The sequence below is a fragment of the Melanerpes formicivorus genome, unplaced genomic scaffold, assembly GCF_026170545.1.
Source record: "Melanerpes formicivorus ecotype bairdi unplaced genomic scaffold, bMelFor1.0.p_v2 SCAF_8, whole genome shotgun sequence".
NCBI classification, from domain to species: domain Eukaryota; kingdom Metazoa; phylum Chordata; class Aves; order Piciformes; family Picidae; genus Melanerpes; species Melanerpes formicivorus.
In genome coordinates, this window is record NW_027142360.1 from 22,442,612 (window position 1) to 22,464,848 (window position 22,237).

The 22,237-nt window shown below is 45.7% G+C and overlaps 1 protein-coding gene across 5 annotated transcripts in view; it reads left to right on the forward strand.

Moving 5' to 3' along the window:
* Nucleotides 1-22,237, forward strand: part of GRIN2B (glutamate ionotropic receptor NMDA type subunit 2B) — a 294,512-nt gene that overhangs the window by 89,921 nt on the left and 182,354 nt on the right. For all 5 annotated transcript variants that reach the window (XM_068142627.1, XM_068142628.1, XM_068142629.1 and 2 more), the window contains one exon: nt 18,686-19,114. In XM_068142627.1, coding sequence (XP_067998728.1) covers nt 18,704-19,114 — 411 coding nt within the window. In that variant the 5' untranslated portion in view covers nt 18,686-18,703. The remainder of the gene's footprint in view (nt 1-18,685; nt 19,115-22,237) is intronic.

Genomic DNA, 22,237 nt, shown 5'->3' on the forward strand with positions numbered 1-22,237 from the left:
ATAGTCTCTGGGCAGTACTATATCTCCTTGTTCTGACAGGCACAGGAAAAATATCATGAAGCAGGAGCTCTTATCACAGTGTTTCTCATCCAGTTGTACTTCAGAAATTGCGCTTTTCTTTCTTTCTTTTCTTTTTTTTTTTTTTTTTTCACATGAAGTCCATTTTCACATTTTAGGAGGGTATTCCATACCTGGAAACGTTCATTTCCTGATCTGCTTTCAAGAATGAGAGCATTTCCAAGTGAAAGAAAGAGGTGAGGATAAGAAGCAGAGCCACGAGCCAGTGCAGTATCTCAGCTGGTGGCTCCACTCTTTCTGGGTAAATGACTCTGTCGAGCCTGATGTGAAGAGCATCTTAAATTGTTCTTTTGTGCTACCTGTTTGGAGGGCCATTTGGAAAATAAATGCTTCAGTTTAACTCCTCCTATGACAACGACTGTGTCTTGGTGACACAGCTAGCTCCTGGGCAATTCTAAGAGGGAGCCCAGGGTTAGAGAAACAAGATCTTGTTTCTGGAAGGAGTAGTATCATAGTATCATAACATCAGTCAGGGTTGGAAGGGACCACAAGGATCATCTAGTTCTAACTCCCCTACCATGGGCAGGGACACCCCACACTAGATCAGGCTGGCCAGAGCCTCGTCCAGCCTGGTACTTTCTAAAGCAAAGGCATGCACTGCATCTGCAAGCAATTAGGGCTGTGCTGTGCTACAATGACGACTTTTCTTGGGGCAGATGTAGGAAGCAAGTCAGCAGGGTTCCAGTGATGAGCAAGTTCTGATTTTTCCATACATTGGCTCTTCTTTATTTAATCAACAGCTGTAGTCAGTAAAATAATTTCTCTTTCCTATCCCAACAGTTTGTTCCTACAACATATTAGTGGCAAACCCACCTTCACTGCTGCTTGAGCACAGCATGTCAGACTGCTGACTGAAGTGCAGGTACATGTCCCCTGCCTTCCCAGCTACAGACAATACCTTCTCATGGCTGTGGACAAGTCTCAAACAGTAGTAGGGTTTATCAGAGCCCATGAGAAGATAAACACCTCCCCTCCCCCCCCCCCCCCCCATCATACAGCTGTATTCAGAAGTCACAATTTCTTTTGTGTCTCTGAGATGCCCTGAGACTTTTCAGCTGATGATGATCTGTAGAAAAGTATGTTTTACTTGGTCTTGACTTTCAGGGCTCTACCCTTGGCATTCTTCAGTGGTTTGGCACTTACTGAAAGAAATAAAGCAAAAGCATCGTACAGAGCAGAAAAATACTTCACAAAGCATATTCTGATGAAGTCAGCTCCTTGAGCAGCTGTGGCAGGGACAGGGAAGTAGCCAGAAATACAGAAAGCAGAATATGATGGGACATTTGTGCTGGTGGATACCAGTCTATGATGAGTCTGACAAAGTCTGTGGCTAGAGAAGATCTTGGTCCTCAGTACTGTGCTACCTGTGAAGCCCTCATCCCAGACGTCCCAGACGCTGCAGCCAGCACTAGGTTTGTAGATATCTTGTGTCATATGGGGCTTTGAGTACAGTAAAATCCCATGCACTCTGTGAAACAAGTACTGTTATGACTATACACTTCTTATGTACTTATGCATGCATGTATTCATTTATTTGTTTCAAGGGCAGGTGTTGGCCTCATGTAGTGCCAGTGCAGAGTCCAACACATACCCTGGATCCATAGATTCCTTAGGAAGAACTGCACTGCTGCTGCTGGTGTATTGGATGATGGTGAGGAACTTGGTCTGGGGCTCAACAACAGAGAAGAGTATATCTAAATAAATACCCTCCTCCCCTTTCCCTCCTCCCCTTCTCCTCCCTCCCCATTGTTGTTCTAGAATGGAACTGATTGGAAGACTACAAAATGATTAAGAAAGTCTGTTTGTTTCTCTGAGTGGCCAGGTTTGCCTCTGAGTCAGAATGGAGCTGTGGTTTGAATCTGCAAAAGCTTTGCCCAGACATAATCCTTCTCCTTTGCAAAGCTCCAGGAAGCAGCTATTTGGGAGCACAGACCTGGCTCAGATGCTGATGTGGACAGCAGCCACTCTGAAGGTTCTGTGGGTAGATTCAGCTTGCACTGGATGTGCAAATGTACACACACGTATGCCCCTGCTAGCTGCTGGCTGTTCTGTTATGCCCCCACTCTGCTGCAGTACTGACTAATGAGGTTTCCTAAGCCAAAAGGGCTGCATTCCTGCATGTACCCCACCAGCCCTGCTGTGCTGGCATTAGGAGACATGTATAGGATGTTCTGACCTGCTTCATGCTTGAGAGGCAGTAGAAGCTGGTTGCTGGAGGCAGCCTTTGGTCTACTCACAGATTAGCTTCAGGGATTGTGTGCAGGGAAGTGTGGACCATTAGAGCCGCAGCCTCAATGTGCCACAGTTCTGTGTGACTTCATAGTGCTTGAGAGGCATGAACTGCATTGTAAGAGATCACTGCAGCACAGTGTTGTAGTTTCTGAAGAAGGCACTCTGTGTACTCACCTTCCACTTGTCTCTAGCTTGCAGTGGGAGCCAGTGCATGTGAGCTCTGTCTTTCCTGTAGCCTGTTTCTGCTGTTGTTAATATCCATTGACAACTTCTTTTCCCACACGATGCTGCAGGTTGGAAAGGCTGATGGCACCCATGGTGAATCACTACATGCTGATGTATTTACTATACCTGTTGTTCTGTAGAAGCCTGAGATCCAGACACTGAGATTTTAACGGCTCCCTGCCAATCAGATTAAATATTTAGCAGCAATAGGTTCTGGGCATCACATTCCTGACAGAGTATTTCATGCATCATTTGCTGCAAACGTTGGGAGATTTTTAGCTACTGCTTGCAAAGTAACTCCCTCTCTGTGCCCTCTCTCCTACCCATCTCCTCTTCTCACTGTCCCTCTCACTTTTCACTTTTATTCTTGTCCTCACTTTCTCTGCCCTGCTGTTTCCTTCCCTTTAGCCTTTCCCAGTGGAGTTGAGGCACTGACTGCATCTAACCAAGCATGCTCACCTACTCAGAAAAGGACTAGAGAAGAGTTCAGGCTGGTGGCCTTTTGGGCAGTGGCTGCCCTTCGAGTCAGGGAAGCACCTTCTCTATCATTCTTCTCTCCATGAAGCAACTTGTCTAAGTGCATGCAATAGTTGCTTTGCCACCTGCTCTGGGACTGTAAATATAGGGCAACCTTTTTCCTTTTAGTCCCCTTCTGGCTGAAACTTTCGTAGAAGTGTGTGTGGGTTCATTCATCCAGCTGGAAGCACTGTCACATCCATCCTTGTAGGGTTTTGTTCCACCAGTTGTGTGCTTGCAGCAGACTTATGTGTCATCTGTACCTACACAACTGGCTGACACCCTCAGTGATGGAATGAAGCCCATCAAAACCAAAACCCCAATGGGGATTTCAATATGGGATGGTATTTTCTATGCAGGGTTTCAATATGGGGTGGCATTTTCCCTACTGGCAGAGGTCTGTCTTCTGGGACACAGCAAGCAGTGCAGAAGGGGTAAGAACCACTGAAGGAAGCTTCAGTGTTCTGGGTAAGAGCAGATTTCACTTGTACAAAGTAGAATTGTCTGGTGGTCATCTAAGTTTTGAAATGAGAAGTCTAAGGAGATGGCCTCTTAGAGAGACTGTGTGAAACAAGGATGGACAGGAGCACTGGCTGTGATTCTGGGCTGGTAGTGGGTTGGGAAGGGTAACTTTTCCTGGGCTAGTGAGCTCTGTAGGCTGGCTGGTGCACTGCATATCTCATACTGCAGAACCTTCTCTAGTGCTTGCTCTCCTCCATGAACCCATTGCTTGCAATGTTTGGATGCTGTCCATTATAAGCTGTGGTTAGATGGTTTGTCTCTTTATTGCTTTGCTCCCTTCACTGTTTGTTGTGTGCATTTTTTCCTCCAAACCCGCTGCCTGCCTGCACACGTTGTTGTGCTCCCGGAGAAAGCCTGTGGTTCTCCCTGCCTCCATGTTCCCCCTGTGTGATTGCTGCTCTGTGTTCATGTCATCTCACATCTGGTGCTCAGCCCCAGCTGTTTCAGTAGTCCTGTGCTACCAGACCAGGAGGTGATAATTAGCACCAGGGCCAGGTTTTTCAAGTGGGTTTCTCTGCCTGCTGTGACAAGCCTGAAGCCACCTGGTGAAGCATCAACATCTTCATTTCACTTTTTGTTTGGCACAGGATATATCCTCCACTCACACCGCTGGTGCTGTGGCACGGTGTGGCCTTGAGGGTGTGAGGGAGGTGGGACTGTCTCCTCATGGCTGAAAGGGATGGTTGGGAAGGTGCATTGCTTTGAAAGCTGGGATGTGTACGTTTGTGTTTGAGATTGGTTTTGTTTATGGGAGAGGTGGGGGCATTTTGGGTAGAGAAAGAGGAGAGTGAGCACAGCAGGCTGGAGAAGATGGCTCTTCTTGTGCTCTGCTGGAGTAGGCATGGATGCTGGCTGGGGTATGGCAGGCCAGGTTTGAAGCAGGTACTGGGACATTTGGAAAGCTGCATCAGCAGACATAAGGTGTGAAAGATATCTGTAAATTCTGTAAAGCATAACAGCTAGTGATGGGCAGACTGGCCTGCTTAATTTCTTCTTTCATTTATCTCTCTTTTTTTCCTTTCTACTCTCTCCTCCTGCTTTGAGCCTCTCCAAGTCTATTCCCTTGCATCTGGTGACTTATTTCCGTACAGGTGTCCTCTTGGCAGTAACTCAAGCCCGAGCATCTCCCTTTGGGAATTTGTGCATTGCCTGAGTGCTTTTCCTTTCCCTAATGTCAGGGTTTGGGTTTGAGGCTCTGGGATTGATTTATTTATTTAAATGTATACTTTTAGACAATGGCTTTTCATAAATAAGTAAAAATGTGAGCAATTGAGGAAGCTGTAAGACAGATGGACCTGGAGAGAGCTCTCCCTTAGCTGCATGCCAGGCTAGCCTGGGTCAGTGAATCAGCTGGAGGGGCTGCACAGCTTGGCCACTAGCTCACCTCAGCTTCACAGCCAAAAGCCCAGCTGTGGTCTGGTATATCCTCTGATCTCTTTAAATAAGAAAGGAGAAATAATGAATGGGTATTGATTTTACTGCTGCTGAAGTATCCCTGGCCGCTGCGTGAAGTGATGATAGGGCTGTGCTAGGAATATGGTCAGGGAGGTGGTTTAGGGTCCCTGAAGCTTTGCAGGCTCCAAAGATAAAGTACAAACAAGAGGAAGGGGACCTCAGAGCAGCACCAGGCAGTGTAGTCAGGTGATAATGCATACATGTTTTGTTTGTTCCGGCATTTCCCTCCCTCTCCTGAGATAAATGTCACAGGGAGTGCGGCAAGAAGCTGCTCTCTGGTTGTGTGCTGTGTTTATAGATCAGGAGGCCATGTCCATGGCATTCAGTGCCTCACAAAAGTGCTAACACTTGTCCAAAGTGAGTTTAAAATGCTGCTACGACAGATTGGAGGGGCTTTACAGACCTCTGGCATAGAGGCAGAGGAAACACATAGTGCAAAGGCCTTATGGGATCTTTCCTGCACTTGGAGATCTTCACATTTCTATCAATTGACACAGGTGTGTGCAAAAATGTCTCCTGGCTTGGAAATGAGGTCCTATCACAGTGTCATCCTGACAGGGCACCAAAGCAGAGGCTGTGTCATAGAGACTTTGTAGGAAGCCGGTATGACATATAAGGGCTGATTATCTACCTACCTACCTACCTACCTACCTACCTACCTACCTACCTATCTATCTATCTATCTATCTATCTATCTATCTATCTATCTATCTATCTATCTGTCTAATCTAAATTGAAACTGGAGACCCCATGGAACTGCAGTTCAGCCCTGTGGTCTGGACCTGGCCTGGAGAACTGTCAATGCTGCAAGGAGAGGGAGAAACAAGGAAACCTAAAAGTGAGTGTAGCTCTGGGAAGTTACAGGGGGAGGAGCGGTGTGCTCCAGGCAAGGTTTGGAGAGGCTGTTCATACAGGCAACCTGGTTTGCTTCCTCTTCTTCAGTTTAGGGGCTGAGTGATATTTGCAGTACATAATCTCTGGCTACTCAGGATGTCAGAGTTGGGACTGTCATATACAAACAAAGGTGAGACCTAGCTAAAGACTGCAGCCTATTTCTGACTGAATGTTTTAACGTGGCGGTTATATGGCCCTATAACCCCAGGATTGTACAAAAGCTCTTCACAAGACAAGACTGCCTCCTCAGTGCTACTCCAGCACTTTAAGATGGGTAGTGTGAAAGCAGACTTGACACTATCTAATAAACCCTCACCTCCTGGCTGAGTGGTGCCTTTCCCTCTACCCTAGAAACAACTTTCAGGAGGGAGAGCAGGTGATCCATGCCAGGGGCTGACCATTGCCATGGCAGCAGTTTCTGGGCTTCTATCTCAGAAGCTGATATGCTAAAGGGACCAGCTTGGATGTAAAAGGGATTCAGTCTTAATGTTGTCTCTACCTTTCCAGGGTGTTTCTGAGTTCTCCTGTTGTCAGAAATACAGAGATTTAGTGCATTCAGGAACTGGTACCATTTAATGTCTGTCAGAAAAGGGGTAACTGGCCATCCTTCAAAGAAATGCAGCCCTGTTTGGTGGTCCAAGATGAGACAGAGGGCATGTATATTCATTATATATGTAAACAATAACATTAAACAATACATATATATTTCTCCCTGGAATATTGGGGAAGCCACACATTCAGAGGAACTAATAGAAAGGACTATTAACTACAGTGAAAATATCAAAGATCTTAGTTTCCTCTCCTGACTCCCAGGGCTTGGAGGGCTTGCAGTTGTGAGGCACTCTCATTCATGACTTGCCCCAACCCTTCAGAAAGGCATCTGAGGACTTCCCTGCAAATCTCATACTTCTGGCACTGCTGACACTCTATCCCCAGTCAGGGCTCTTGGGGTCTCCAGGCTCTGTGGTGTAAGAACAGGATTTTTGTTGAGGAGGGAACCAGAGCTTCCAGGACTTTCTGGCCATACAATGCAAGGCTGGTGATTCTGGTCTCACCACTTTATCCAGGTCTATTTAAATCTAGGATCTGAAAGTATCCACTTCTGAGACCCAAGGCTAGGACATCTCATATTTTGAGCTTCTGCAAGTGAATTGAGTTGGGACCAGGCTTTGCAGGTGTCTAACAGGTACCGGAACCAGATTCCCTGGATTTATGACAGACCCATAGGATAGATCCCTTGATGAAACAGGAGATTTCTAGATGTGGGTTAAAATTGCTGGATGGATGGGTCCTGGTGTTCAGAAGACCTGCACCTTCAGTCCAGGTCCTGGAGGCTTGCTGCCCACTGCAGCTCTGCCTTGCTTTCCAAAGCTCTGCCTTGCTCTTGCTCTTCTTTGTCAGCAAAGGAGCTGCTTCGGAGTAGGTGACAATGTGTTGTGAGCTGAGATATTTTCATGAGAATATGCTTAACAAAGCCTCATTTGCTGACAACATGTTTCATCAGAAAGTACTGATCAGCAGTATTTTTCACTTTGAGTCTGTGGCAAAGTCGATACTGAATATTAGGGAACTTGCCTGGAAACCGGCAACTATTTCTGACATTACAGCAATTCCCTTCTCTCTGCTTCTAGCTAGACTAGGATATATTGTCCTGAAGATCTTGGACATGCAGGTTTTAACACACTCTCTTGGGATCCTGTGAGTAATGTTGGATATGATCTCACAAGAAGACATTGCTGCCTTCGGGGAAGCGTGATGGAAAGCAATAATAATAATCTCAGCTCCTGTAGTTTCTTTTGCTTGCGAGCCAAAAAGTACTTTAAATATCATAAATAATTAAACATTCTAACTCTATGAAGCAGAGAAGATGCATCTCCATCTTTCTGATGAGTAGAATAAGGCAAAGGGTGAGGAAGAAAACAATGGTGTTTACACTTTCAAAAAATGCTTATTGGTTTTAGGTGGTGGGATGAAGGACTAGAACAAGGCTTCACTGGTTGTGCTTCCTTCCTTCCATGCTTACAAGATGCCTAACAGTGTGAATGCAAGTGAGCTAAGAGGTGTTGTGGTTGGACCAAAAACTTAACAGTGCTGGTGACAGGTTGGAATTGATGATCTTTGAGGTCTTTTCCAACCCTATTGATTCTATGATTCTAAAGTGAGGAATGGAATGAAATGACTATGGGAGCCATGAAGAACAAAAAGTGAATTAGAGATAAATGGTGAACGAAGGAAGTTGAGAAGGGGGGTGGATGAAGGCATATTTTGTAGCTTGAAGAAAGTTCATGTAGAATGTTGAAACTCTAGAGTTTCTTTTAGACTGAGGCCTCTTAGGCTGTTCAACAGTGCAAAGTGACCTTAAAGCATAAGATATTCATGGCTACACTTTGCCCAAAGTATGTATTTTTATTTGCTGGTAGGGTGTTCTGTATTGTGACAATTGTCTGCTTTTGGTTGTTGCTCTCTCTTACTCTTGCTACTAATGTTTTTTTCTCCCTGCTGCAAATGTACTTCTGTGTGAATGGGATGTGACCCAAGGGGGCTGAGCTACACCCTGAGAAAGTTAATGGTGAGCTGGGCTGTGAGGAGGCATGGGCTGATACATCCATGTGTGCTTTGGCTGGCACCTGGAGGAATGAACAGTTAGGTGATCTACTGGGAAAGGTGGCTGAAGCAGCCAGCATGAATGAATTTGAGAGGCTGGAGAAAACAATAGAGGAAAAATGAATGGAAATGGTGCTCAACTGAGTCAAATCTAATCTGTTTGCTTGTGCTGGATTGTACCTTCCCATCTCTGTTCCTGAAGCATTAACAACCAGTGACTAGCCATGGTCCAGATGTGGCTTTGACTCTGTATGTTTCCATCATTGCAACTCTATAAATATGATTGAGTGCTGAGCAGAGGAAGAGGTCAGCAGCTACTGGGCTGGGTCTTTCCAACTGGGAAAGCTTTCCAGACACTATTGACTGAAGGTCTCAGTAAGACAAATCGGCCCTGACCTGTCATACAATTGCAGCACAGCATGGTCTGGTGCACAGCACTAATGTACTGTGAAAGCATATTGTATCCAGAGGCTTGATAGCTGGTGCCTTACTGGTCATTGAACTCAGGGACAGAAAGATAGGGAGCAGGAAGAGTGCTGGGTAGGGAGAGAAGAATTAAAATGAGACCACTGGAAATATTTCCTGATTTGCAGCCATGAAGTCTCCTTTCATCCTGGCTTTAGTATTTATTGTAAAATTCAAGTTTTTCTAAAGGGATGAGTGGTTTCTGGGGTGTTCTGTGCTGGGAGTCTACTTTAGGTTTTCCTTGTTACTGCTTCTACTTCTTCATGGCTTAGCAAAGTTAGATAATGGTATGACTCAACATTAAAGATCTTCACTAACTGGAATGATTCTATAATTCTTCTAGGGGGGGTTTGTTTTGCTTTCTATAAGTAGTGGTAACAGAAACATACAAATTCTTTATCAAGGATCAGAGTGAGGACAAGGGAAAGGACAATTGCAAGGAAAGAAACTACAGCAAAGTTTCATTCATCATTTCTAAGGGCCTGGCAAGAGCCAGCCTTTGACCCCTCTTGGCACTGCTGGGTGTGACATGCATCTTGCCCATGTTAGAAAGCACATCCTAGTCCCACTCACTTCAGATTATTTCCTTGTCTCATTGCACAAGCCAGGCTGGCATTCTCATGGGAGTCCAATGGTGATGAAACCACGTTATTTCAAAGTACTGCTTTGTACTATGGAAATCAAGAAGTCAGGAAGGCTCCTGAAGGATGCTGGTAGCTTGTGAAATATGGCCCATCAGCGTGTGTAGCACTGCGGCTTTGTCCTGGACCTGCTCACAAAATGGTTCTTTCTCTCCACCCTACTGCCTCCACTCAGTAGCTCATTTGCCCCACTTATATCTTGATGCTTTGGGCATTGAGCCACCTTCTTCGTCATTCTGCTGTCTGTAACACCTTTATGAGAGTCTGATAAGGTCTGTTGAGCTCTGGCACTCTGCTTTAGGGCTGTGTAATATTGGCTGTAATGGTGGTGCCATAATGAGCAGAGGTGGTGCAAATAGCTTCTCCTAGCTTGCCCTTGCTGCATGGACTGCAAGACTGAAACACGCACCCATGAAGATCTTTCCAAGAGATGGGCAGATTCATGTTTTAAAGCTTTATCCCATGTCATACATTGTATCTGAGGAGACTGATACCCAACTGGACAACTCTATCCAAATTCAGGTGTAGTTTGAGGCTGTCTCTTTCTGGTTCAGATGTCCTTTTGGGGATTCTCAGCATTCTAGAAGGAGTCACTCAATTTTTGCCTAAGAAAACCACCCTAAGAATCATATTTTCTTTTACACTTAAACTATGTTTAAAAACCCATTACTGTGATTTGGCTTTTGTAGTGTTTAAGTCTAGCATCCAAAGAACTTAAGACTGTCTCTTGATGTGAGCCTTTGAGTAACCCAGGGGATTTCAGCACCAGTGTGGTGTTAGGCAGCTGCCTTCAGCAGAGACTGCCTGCCTGCTCTGTGCTTTCCCTTTAAGCAAATGATTCTGGGAACAGATAGGTACTGAATGAAGTGTATGAGAGAGTCTGGGGAATGGGAAAGTTCTTCCACCCTCAGAAGTAAAAATTCTGTGATCTTTTTAAATTTTGAAATTGCTCAATGCATGAAATGCAGAACTGATTAAGGTTTAACAGAAAACCTCAAATTAATACAGCAGATAATGAGGAATGATGAAGATGTGCATACCCAAGCCATCCAAGTGAAGTTGAAGGTGTGTTTCTCATGTACATTCATGGGTCAGAAGTGTTTTGATCCCTAACTTTCGGAAATTGCAGTCTTTAATGTCCTGGCGTTATTAGGGTGCTTGGAAATGAAAACTGGAAGTGGGGAGTGAAGAAAGGAAGGAAGAGGGTTGCTGCATGGGTTACTGCATAGTGCCGGTTTAACTGACAAAAGCAGTGTAGCTCTGGTGTAGCCTTTTGCTGCCTACAGTCTTGCACTTTGGGAGGCAAAGCTACTCTCAGCCATGCTGAAATTCCTTTGGAGGGGCCCTGTACACACAACAACAGGTCCCTCCCTTTGTGGGATCTTGCTCTGAGCCTGCACCCACTTGTGAGATGGGGCAGATGACAGTGGAAAGCAGTGGAAACCAGTGCATATCTCATAAACTTTGAAACCTCTGTTTCAAATGGAGCATGCACAGAGTGACAGCTGTGGCAACGAAACCCTGCAGGTGGTGAGGATATTTCAGTCTCTGGCAGGGAGGCCCTGTCTCATCCCTCTAAACTTGTCCAAGCAGGATGCTGGGGGGTGTGAGATCCTGGCAGGGATCTGTGGCTCCAGCCTGACTCTGCAAGCCAGGCTCGCAGAGAGCACTGGCCGTGCCAAGCCTCTATGCTCTGGCATTTAGAAGTTGGCACTGGGCAATGCCAGACTGACCTGCTGTCTCACTTAATGGCTTTTGTGTGTGTGACATTGACTCCTGCAGCTCTGCATGTGTGTGCCAGCCTGGGTAAGCAGGTCAGACTTGCTTCTGCTCTCCCTTGCCCAGCCGTTATGTTCGTCCTCCCTTGTTCATCCTGACTAGGACCCAAGGGAACTCAACTTACAAGGGAGGGTGAACACAGCTGAACTTCTGCTGCAGCAGAAGGGTGTCCCAAGGGGTGATCAATAACCATCTACAAACATTTTCAGAGTGGAAACGGTGAGTCAAGAGGGAGGCTAAGTGAATGAGGTAATATTAAAGTAACAGGATAGCTAAGCAGAGGGAAAATTTAGGCTGAGTTTGGAGAAATGTTTCTAATAGTGAGCACTGGATCCATCTCCTAGCAGTAGTAATCCTATTGTTTGAGTTGTTTCAGAGCAGGTAGTGTGCTAAAGCAGATACCGAAGACAGGAGTCCTGAAGTGACTGGGGGATGGGCAAGAGTATTAAGCAGAGGATTTTAATTTGTAGTTTCTATGAATCACTTGGTGTTGGTCTCAACAGAAGATCTTAGGCTGTAGCAGTAGCAGCTATAACCCATGATATGTAAAATACGTGGGTGGGAGGAAGTGGGAAGGACACTGGGAACTTACCCTTGGGCAAGCTTACAATAATGAGACATAGTTCTTCATCTTTTGGGAATGATATGGGTCTAATTGATGATCAAAGTGTTCTTTGTACTGCCTTAAGTGTAAGGAGGGAATTGCTCTTCTCCTTTGCATGGGGCAGAACAAGGGGAAGCACTTTTTCACCTTATCCTTGGATAGATCTGTTAGACAGGCAGAGACAAACTAGCTGTCAGAGATGGGGAGGAATGACTACGTGGTATAAGGGATGAATCTGACCATGTCTAAATCAGGGAGGAGTTTGTACCTACTTTAATAAAGAACAGCTTGAAAGAAAATAGAGAATAGAGCTGAACATGTGCAACTTTCCACTCAGTGTCCACAGAAGGAAGTAATGAGAGAACTCCAAGAGCTTTGAAGATGTGTGGTGCTTTCCCCAAAAGACAAAATGCTGACTGGGAGAAATAAAGGAAAAGAAAAAGTATTTTGTAAGTTAGGATGTATGGGACATTAAAGTCATGGACAAGGGGACATGTTGGAGAGTGTGTGGTTGTGGGGTTGGTCTCTTCTCCCAGGCAACCAGCACCAGAACAGGAGGACACAGTCTCAAGCTGTGCCAGGGGATGTTTAGGCTCGAGGTGAAGAGAAAGTTCTTCACTGAGAGAGTCATTAGCCATTGGAATGTGCTGCCCAGGGAGGTGGTGGAGTCACCATCCCTGGAGGTGTTTAAGAGGGGATTGGACGTGGACTTGGTGCCATGGTTTAGTCATGAGGTCTGTGGTGACAGGTTGGACTTGATGATCTTTGAGGTCTCTTCCAACCTTGGTGATTCTGTGAAGAGCAGAAAAAACACCTGCCCAAAAGGCCTTGGAGAAATGTTTCAAATACTGCCAAATATGAGAATGAGAATGTAAGTGATGTTCAAAGACAGTTAAATTAAACTGCACCAGTTCTCATCTAAAAGTACTGTAATGCCCTTGAAGGGGTGGTCAGTCAGAATCACCATGATGAACCATTCTGGTGCAGGTGCTGGATTGTTCTTGCACTCATCACTGTGCACGGCACTTTCTATTGTCTCTACTCCCTGTCATCTCCTTACTCCAAATGTATGGAGATTTTCCTGCAGCATCGTTTGCTCTGTTTATCAGCATCTGAAGTGTGCAAGCTCTTCCAAGACACACATCCATCGTGCCCCAGATCCATCCCCCTCTTCTTTGTTTCTGTTTACAAAATTCCTGGAACAACAGGGCTGTGAGCCAGAAGATTTATGGGCACTTATGTCACCTACCTAGTAAACAGTAATATGAGGAAGAGCGGTGCAAGAGTTAGCAGCATACAAATTGCCTGGGCTGAAGGTGCAGCAAAACGTTGGTTAAAACAGTGTTAAAACATGAGAAATGCTTCTTCAGAGGTATACAATGTGCAGCCTTGTCTGGACTGGGGAGATGACAATAACAATGAGAGTGGGAGTTAGGCCTAAGCTACCAAAATCAGGGAACTGGAGAAACTTAGGTGTAGATTATGGTGTGATTTACAGCTTTTAAGGCTTAGGTCTTAGGGGTAAGAGTTTATAAGGCTGCAATCAGTCTAGTCCCTTTCTTTGGATGAGTCTCTTTAGCTCCTGTATTTTATCTGTAAGGTGGGTAGTAGACAAGAAGATTCAATATGCACCAGTCTTCTGCAGCTGGTAAGCACAGAAATAGTGTTCTTCTTTGATCTGGACATGCAGATACTTCCAGACAGATAAGTATAATGCAATGTTAACATCAAAACAGCTTCTTCTGGAACACTTGTTACTCCCTGTGCTGTGTTGGACACCATGCACAAAGCACCTTCCAGCTGTGTAAAGTATCTCCCAGGTGATGGATTTCTTCTACCCCCAAGCAGGGCCTGTTATGCAAGAACTGCCTTTTGATTCCTTGTCTGATACTATGCAAACTGTGACAAAGGAATCCAGTGTGAGCTAAGATGCTGTTAAAGCTGAGCAAATACCGAAGGGTACTGTAACACTGGGTCTGACAGGATGCCTCTCACTAGGAAGTGGTGGGACTGAGAGTAGTGATGAGTCCTGGAACTGGGCTAGTAATCAGGGATGAGAGTAGGGCTAGGAATTAGCATTGGAGTTGGTGCAGATGCAAAATTAGCAGTTGAATTCAGACTCTATGGCTTAGAGGCCTCTAGTCAGTTCTGGGGCATCATCAGAGCTCCCAGTTGAGCGCAGCCTAGAAAGCACTGGGATATAAAGTTCCATGTGGCTCTCCAGGGAGGTACAGGAAGAAAAGGCTGGAGGTAGGTGATGCTCTTCTTCCTCCAGTATGAAGCCAATGTCCCTGTGAAGTTTCCTTTGCTGGTGGCTAGTGTGGAGCCTTCAGTCATTGTCCCAGTCATTGTCTTTCTCCTAATTAGAAAAGCTGCCTTCAAGAAAGCTTTTTGTCTGAGACTTCAGTATTACAGAGCTGCTTTTCCTCTTGAGTTTGGAGATGTGGTTTTGGAGACCTGCAAATACCCTCCTGAGGTGTTACTGTGCAGAGCTGCCAAGGCTGGCACAATTGCAGCAGAAGGAGGTACCAGCTTCAGCACACAACAGGGTTGTCCCCAAACTCCTGGGAGCAGCCCATCTCCCTCCTCAGTTTCTTTATCTACCCTGAAGATTGCCTAGCTCTGCTGTACACTACCTGAGTAGCTCTTTATTTGCAGTTAGCCTGGTTGAATGCACAGTGACCTATTTGTGTACTTTCTGTATTTTGAAATATGGTCCAGAAATATCTCTAAATGCTGAGCTGTATTTTGCCTGTGCAGCCTAATAATTTTCTATTAATACTGAACTTAGATCTGATCCACATAAAAATGCAGTGTCAAATAAGGTTCTGATGATATTTTTAAGCAATCTAACCTTTGGTCCTGGCCAAATTCCAAGCTGAATAATTACTGTCTGACTACCTACATTCCTCTTACATTTTCAATCGGAGGAGTTAGCTTTCCCTTCCCATTTTAACAGCAGTTGTGTAACAATGCTCCACAGCACTAAGCAGATGTTGCATTCCTCTACCAAGGTGGATATGTTTTATTGGGAAGTAAAACGAGATTATAGAGGTATAATGGCTTTACAGGCATGTTTATCCCTAAATATAGATAAGTCTGTAAACCCACTTTGTCTAATGGCCCTGTCATTTGTTATTTCCCAGGGAGTAAGGGACAATATGGTAGTGTGGAGTAACGTGTAAAGGATTTGACTTACCAGACTGGAGTCTGGGATTTGCTAAATTGGTGGCAAAATCGCAGAAAAGACTCCAAACTCTGTTTCCCCACATCATCACCAAGGGAAAAGTCTGCTCATGTGAAATACTTGGAAATAAAATATATTGGCACATTTAAAAACCCATTCTGCACTGGTGAAATTAGACTCTAGCAATATTAAAGTTACCTGAAACAACAGAAGGCAGATGCCTGCCTTTACCGCTGCAGCCTTGTCAGGTGCTTGTGAATTTCTCACTTTCTCTTCTTCACTGGGAACAAGAACACTACTCAGGAGGAGGTCTGCATGCTTCCTCCAGTGCTTCCTTGGTGGGGTGCCTCAAATTTTTGCATTTGAACAATATAGAGATTAATGAATAAAACTTACTGCTGTGTATGCAAAAGTACATCTTCACAGTAGTGCTGGGATTGCCTTAATTTGACAGTGTCTGTGCTGGTTCATGCCTGCCTCTGCTTTTCTAGCACACATTTAAAAGGGTCTTGTAGTGAGCCAGACCAGAGGAGGAAAGTGACATGGGGTTGGTGCTGGGACATTTGCCCCCTTCTGCAGCAGCCAGCACTTGTATGTGGGCCAAAGTGAACGGAAGTCAGCTCCAAGGAGAGGAGGGGAGGAGTTGCAACACCATAAGCACTCCTGGTGCAGTCTTTGAGCAACTTAACTCTGCACTGGGAGCGAACTGGCTGCCGCCTTATGGGAGCTGAATGATGGAGACCACCACTCAGCTGGGTGTGATTTATTGGTGTTCCTGTACCTTATGGCATCCCTGTGTCTCATCCTGTGAGGGAGCCAAGCCTGGACACTGGTATCTGGCATGCAGATCACCTCTTAAGCATGACAGAAAGGTTACATGTGAGTGAGAAATGGAGGGAGAGCTGCCTAGGGTGCTACAACAAAGGCTACACGAGCATTGCTCTGCTTGATACAGAGGAGTCTGTGGGTGAGGATCCAAACTGGAGATGCCAGGTTGGAGGTGCAAAAGACTTCCTCTTTGCATTAGCCTCTTCCTAGCCCTGTCTGCTCCCTATGTATCTGGCCAAAGCCTGAGGATCTGGCATTGTACAGTGAAATCCGTCATCTTGTGTTGAATGGAAAAATCTGGCTTGGGGGCACATTCCATGTGCTAGGCAGACTGGTATCTATATGCTCTTTAGGATCTAGGCCCTTTTCTGCTGCTCAGAGGCAGGTGCTACAGATTTATTTGCTTTGGTGCAGGTGAAGAGAAGGGAATGGGTTTCTTGGCCAGTATTTTTTCCCAGTGGGAGAAGTTCATGTCTGGGCATGAAGGCAGACGGCTGCCACGCTTGCCTGTGTAGTTCCTGCATCGCCATTATCTGAGCCATGGGTTGGAAGGCCTGGTAAAGTATTCCTGGTGGGACAGGGGCTGGGGGGAAAAAAATACATTCTGCTCCCTGAGCATCACAGCCAGCCATTGCCTAACCAAGCGTAATACACTGTGTGAGTCTGTGCAGGGAGATCACAGGAGACATATTTTAAAAAGAACAAATATAGCACTGAAGTGAGTGAGCAAGAGAGTGAGAGACACTGTATGGAGTGCATTAAAGTTAATAAAGCATTGCAGTAGTGGGGACTGCATTTCACTGTGAAGGAATCTAATTTAGTGACTCGTAATTGGAGGATAACAGTCCTGCTGGAATGAAGTTAGCTGTTCATTTTGCCAAAGTCTCAAAGTCTCCTGGTTCTCCTTGTGAGCATCTCTCAGGAAGTGGATCCGTCAGAGAGTTCAGAATCGATTGGTGCTTCACACCCGCGGTCCCTCTCAGCCTCCTAAGTGGATTTGGTTCCTCCAGTGCATATTTATTATCTATTTTATTATCTGCTTATTTATGTGGTAATATCAGTGCAGGATACATTCTCTCTGCTCAGCATGACAATGAGGGAGCAGGTGCTGAGCCTATGTGCTGTCCTGGGCAGGGCAAGTTGGGGTCTCTTATGCCTTTTCCCTATGGGTCACTGGTAGGGCTATTCTGTGGACCTCCAGCTTCATCAAAGCCTTGCCAGCCTTGCCCCTGCTGCTGTGGTTTTCTGTTAATTTGGTAGAGGCAAATGTAACACTGAACAGTATGGAAGGGTTCTGCTCATGAGCCCCTAAGACCAGAGGTGTAGTGCAAAGAAGCAGAGGGCTGGTGTATTTATTCCAAGTGAGCCATGCTGATGAAGAATACAGTTATGGACATGAATAGCTGAGCAGGACCTTTTGTGCTGAGGGAAAGTTTTCTTTAGTTTGAAATGGCTGAAATCTCCTGGAGACTGCAGCATGGTGTTGGGTGAGCACACTGAGCAATGCTGCTTCCCACAGGGTGGTGAACAGACTGGGGGACGCTGATCTGGTTTTGTCGCTAGACCAGGAGGGGTTCTGATATTCACACTGGGTAAGAATTGCAGGGACTAATTTGTAGGGTGTGTAAAGCACCTTGAGGACAGAGTGCTGTGGAAATGCAAACTATTATTAAACCTAGACTGAATAAAGAAAGAGCTAGGAACAATCCCGCAGGGAACAGTCCCACTCAGGCAGGGGCTGGAGAGATGACCTCATCGGGTTTTTCCATTTTTGCTGTTATCATTATGAAATAAAGTGGCCAAGCTCAGGGAGCAGATTGGTGTAACATCCCTGGCTGTCATAGCTGAGGGTGAATCTTTGTAAGTTCCGTGGGTCTCTCTGCTTCTGGGCAAAAATAGCTGTCATATGGGCTTGGAGGAAATGTCTTGCCCACACGACATTGATCTGGATTTGGCCATGACCACTGGGGAAATCTTGCTTTTTAAAAAGAAATGAACCTCGTGTGGATGGAAGGCATTTGGCTCACTGTACTGCAGACTGGAGCTGTGTGTGTCCTGGTGGTGGAAAGGTTGTGTGCGATGGACACGTGCATCTGCACACATGCGTTCATCCCGTGGCCTTGCCCATTTGTTCTCACTTTATTCTGGATGGGCTGTGCTGAGAAAGGAGAAGGGAGCCTGATCCCTTCAGCCTGCCTCATTTTCTGTACCTCCAGTAGAAGGCCAAAGTGATCATCACAAGCACCAGTAATTCCTTTGTGTTGAGAGTAAGCACTTAGACCTGGGCTTGACATAAGCAATGATTTCACAAAGACAGCCAATCAGCTGTCAAAGGACAATTCTCTATTGCTTTTGACTTGGGTCTCAGAGTGACATGGGACCTGAGAGATGACATGATCCCATCTTCTGCTGGCAGCTGTTGTCTGGAGTGACTCCAAACTCGGCAGCAGGGGCTGGGCTGGCCTGGTCTGATGCTCTCCCTTAACTTTATCAGAGTGTGTATTCCTAAGTGTAGCTGCAGGGCTAGGCAAGAAGGACTGGTGGGAGGAAGGCTAGTGGCTGAGGAAGATCAATGGCTCTGCCTGGAAGGCTCAGTGCATGATTGATTGGCAGTTAATCACTTGTGCTTTTTCTTACTTTTCCTTCCTCCTTCAGGGAGTGTAAGAGCCGAAGATGAGGCCGAGGGTGGAGTGCTCCTGTACAAGGTTTTGGCTGGTGCTGGCAGTCCTCGCAACAACAGGGAGCGGGGCCCATGCCCAGAAAAGCCACCCGAGCATTGGCATCGCGGTTATCCTGGTGGGGACCTCAGACGAAGTGGCCATCAAAGATGCCCACGAGAAAGATGACTTCCACCACCTTTCAGTGGTGCCTCGGGTGGAGCTGGTGGCCATGAATGAGACAGATCCCAAGAGCATCATCACTCGCATCTGTGACCTCATGTCAGACCGGAAGATTCAAGGGGTGGTATTCGCTGATGACACAGACCAGGAAGCCATTGCCCAGATCCTGGACTTCATTTCTGCCCAGACCCTCACTCCCATCCTGGGCATCCACGGAGGCTCCTCTATGATCATGGCAGATAAGGTAAATTTGAGCTTCCTTCTATCGCAGACCTGCAGATTGAAACTTAAACCAGAAAGAAATATATTCTGTGATCCTCAGGTGTAGTCTCATGGGGCCAAAGGGCTGGGGGATTAGAGAGTCTCAGATTCAGAGAGATTTAAAGAGATAAATGTGTGTAACGCTGCTGAGAAGAGCCTATTAGTCATGTGGAGCTATCTGCAACAGAGAAGAATTGAGGAAGGAAAGGAGCAGGAGAAGAGAGCTGTAAAAAAATGCAGCTCTTTTCTTTTTCCTTGTGAAGGGTAGAGAGTCCCTGACAATTGAGGGTTGTTTTGTTTAAAGGTTTTCGTTTTGCCTGTGTTTTACCATAGAAGAGCCAAAGATGCTATGCTGGCTTTTTTTTTGTGTGTGGTTTTTATTTCCCCCCCCCCCCCCCTGCACACAGCTGGGAGGACATTGTGGTATTTTCAGGGACATTTAATACAGCTCTTACATCTTAATTGGAAAATAATTGAATCTTTAATAAAGCCATCCTCTCTCAGAAGTGTTCATTAGCTCCTGAAGTTAAATAGGTGTTAGCTGTAGCAACTAACCAGTCCGAACCAGCCCAGCTACATCTTTCTTTTTTTCCCCTCTGCACTGCTTTATTCCTTCATATCTCTGACATTTCACTGTTTTCCCAGGCCCCAGCCAGTCTTCTGGGGAATTACTACATAAACAAGCCTTCTTACTGTTGGTTTTGCGTAGGGCACAATGCAGAGGGAGAAGCATCTTTGGCCAGCTGGTAACTCTCCCCTTAGGGGAGCCTTCATGAGCACCTGATGCAAGCCTTCCCTCCTGGGAGGAACAGGGGACCCAGCAACTCACACCAGAGCGGCCTCTGTGCAGCTGTGGGCCAGTGGAAACACCCAAAAGAAGCTGGCTGTCCTTTTCCCTGCAGGCTTGGTGCCAGACAGAGTGAGGGCCAAGACCTTTGTTGAGAGGATCCTCTTGACCACAGTTTGTGCTTCACAAAGAAGTAAACAGGAACATGAGCTGATAGCCTTTTTCTTTTACAGATCACTCTTAGGTGAATCTGAGACATTTAACTGGTCAGAATTTGGTCTAATTGGATGAAGGGGGAGAATTAAGCTGCCCCCTGTGGCAGCTTGTCCTTGGAAAGAGATCTAGTGGGCTGAGAAAGTCAGGCATGTTCTCTTTTGTTTACCTTGTAAATAAACAATCCAGTGCAGATTATCATAGGTGAGTACATGGGAATAAATGAATCACAAATGATTTTCTCTGTCATTGACCAATGCTTCAGTTGCAAAAAATAGTTTTCTTCTATTAGCCCCTGAAATAAAGTAGTCATTGAATAAAATAACCACAGACTTTTTTAATTCTCTTTCTCCTTGAATAGCTGCATATGTGGTAAAGTCATCCTGCCCCATTCTACCCCCAGTAAAGCTTTTCTGCCTTGGAGGACAGTCAGGCAAAGGTTCTGCATCTTGCTGCATGGTTTTTGATGTCTGTGCTAAAGAGGCCTGGAGCTTTACTTGAGCAATGCATTTAGCACTTATGGTGGCATTTCACATCCTCTTTGAACAAGCTTAAGTGTTACTGATGCCAGACCTCCTAAGCACTGGGAAAAAGTCCTTGTGACTTTGAACGTGGCAGGCCAAATTCTGATTTCAGATTCCTGCAGTGTAAACCCAGCATAGCCTCATTGCCTGTGGCAGGATTAGATCAGCTTTGTCCTGCTGTAATTCAAAGAGAAACTTGGCCTGCTGAACTTTGCAAAGACTTTTCTTTCCACCTGTCTCTAGTCTCTCCTTGGGAAGGAAGAATCTCTTATGACTGCCCTGTGTATCCCACTGGCTCGCTTCTGAAGAGTGTTCTGGGAGGCAGGCAGCTCCATGGGGAGCTCAAAGGTGGAAACCTTATGAATGGAGACCTCTCTTTTATCATAATCCTTTTTTTTTTTGTTTTTCCCTCCTGTTTTGGAGAGAGGAGAAACAGGTTTTGAATGTTCAAAGATCTGCAGTTTTAGGGAAGGCCAAGATTCCTTTTAAAGATAAACTGAAACGGCTGACCTTTACAGCTTCTGATTCATGGGTGCATAATCTTTAATAGATAATATTCATGTGATGAATTGAACTAAAATAGATTAGAAAGTAAATACTTTGATATTCTACTGAAAATACAATGTCAGACTGGTAAATCCTTTATTTTCCACAGAGGCTCTGCTTTTAGTGACTTTTAGTCATAGAATCATAGAATGGATTGGGTCAGAAGGGACCTTAAAGAACATCTAGTTCCAACCCCGCCCCCTTCATAGGCAGCACACCTTCTACCAGATCAGGTTGTTCAAGGTCTTGCCCAACCTGGGACACTTCCAGGGAAGGGGCATCCACAACCTCCCTGGACAATCTGTTTCAGTGTCTCACCACTCTTATTGTGAAGAATCTCTTTAAAACATCCAGGCTAAATCTACCCTCCTTCAGCTTCAGTCCATTCCCTCTCATCCTATCACTAAAAACCCTTGTAAATGTCCCTCCCCAGCTTTGTTGTAGGCCCTCTTCAAGTACTGGAAGGCTGCTCTAAGGTCTCCCAAAAGCTTTCTTTTCCCCAGGCAGAACAGCCCCAACTCTCCCAGCCTGTCCCTATAGGGAAGGTGCTCCAACTCTCTGATCATCCTTGTGGCCCTCCTCCGGACCTGCTCCAGCAGCTTGATGTTCTTCTTATCATGTTCTTTGCTGATGAGTTGCATGGCTGGGGCTTGATCCTACAGGCATGGATTGCTTCTTTCAGCACCCCCTCAGTACCCATAGCAGTAAGCCAAGATTGAACTGGCTCAGCATTTCAGAGGCTCAGACCTGCACTTAGAGCTTTGTTATGTTCCCTGTGCTTTTGTGATCAGTAGCACCAATGCAAACCTAAAGAATGCTACAAAACACTGGTGCCTTGGTGTGACTGACAAGCCTCTTCTTCTCTGGATGTGAAAGCAAAAAAAAACCAAACCAAAAACCTCTTCAGTCAAACCACCTTCCCCAGAGTAGCATGTGAAATTCTGTTTCACCTTCAATGAGGATTTAATAAGTGTGTCTAGGAGGAAATTTAGGTCCATGTGTAAAAAAGGCTCTGTAATATACTGTGAAGGTGGTA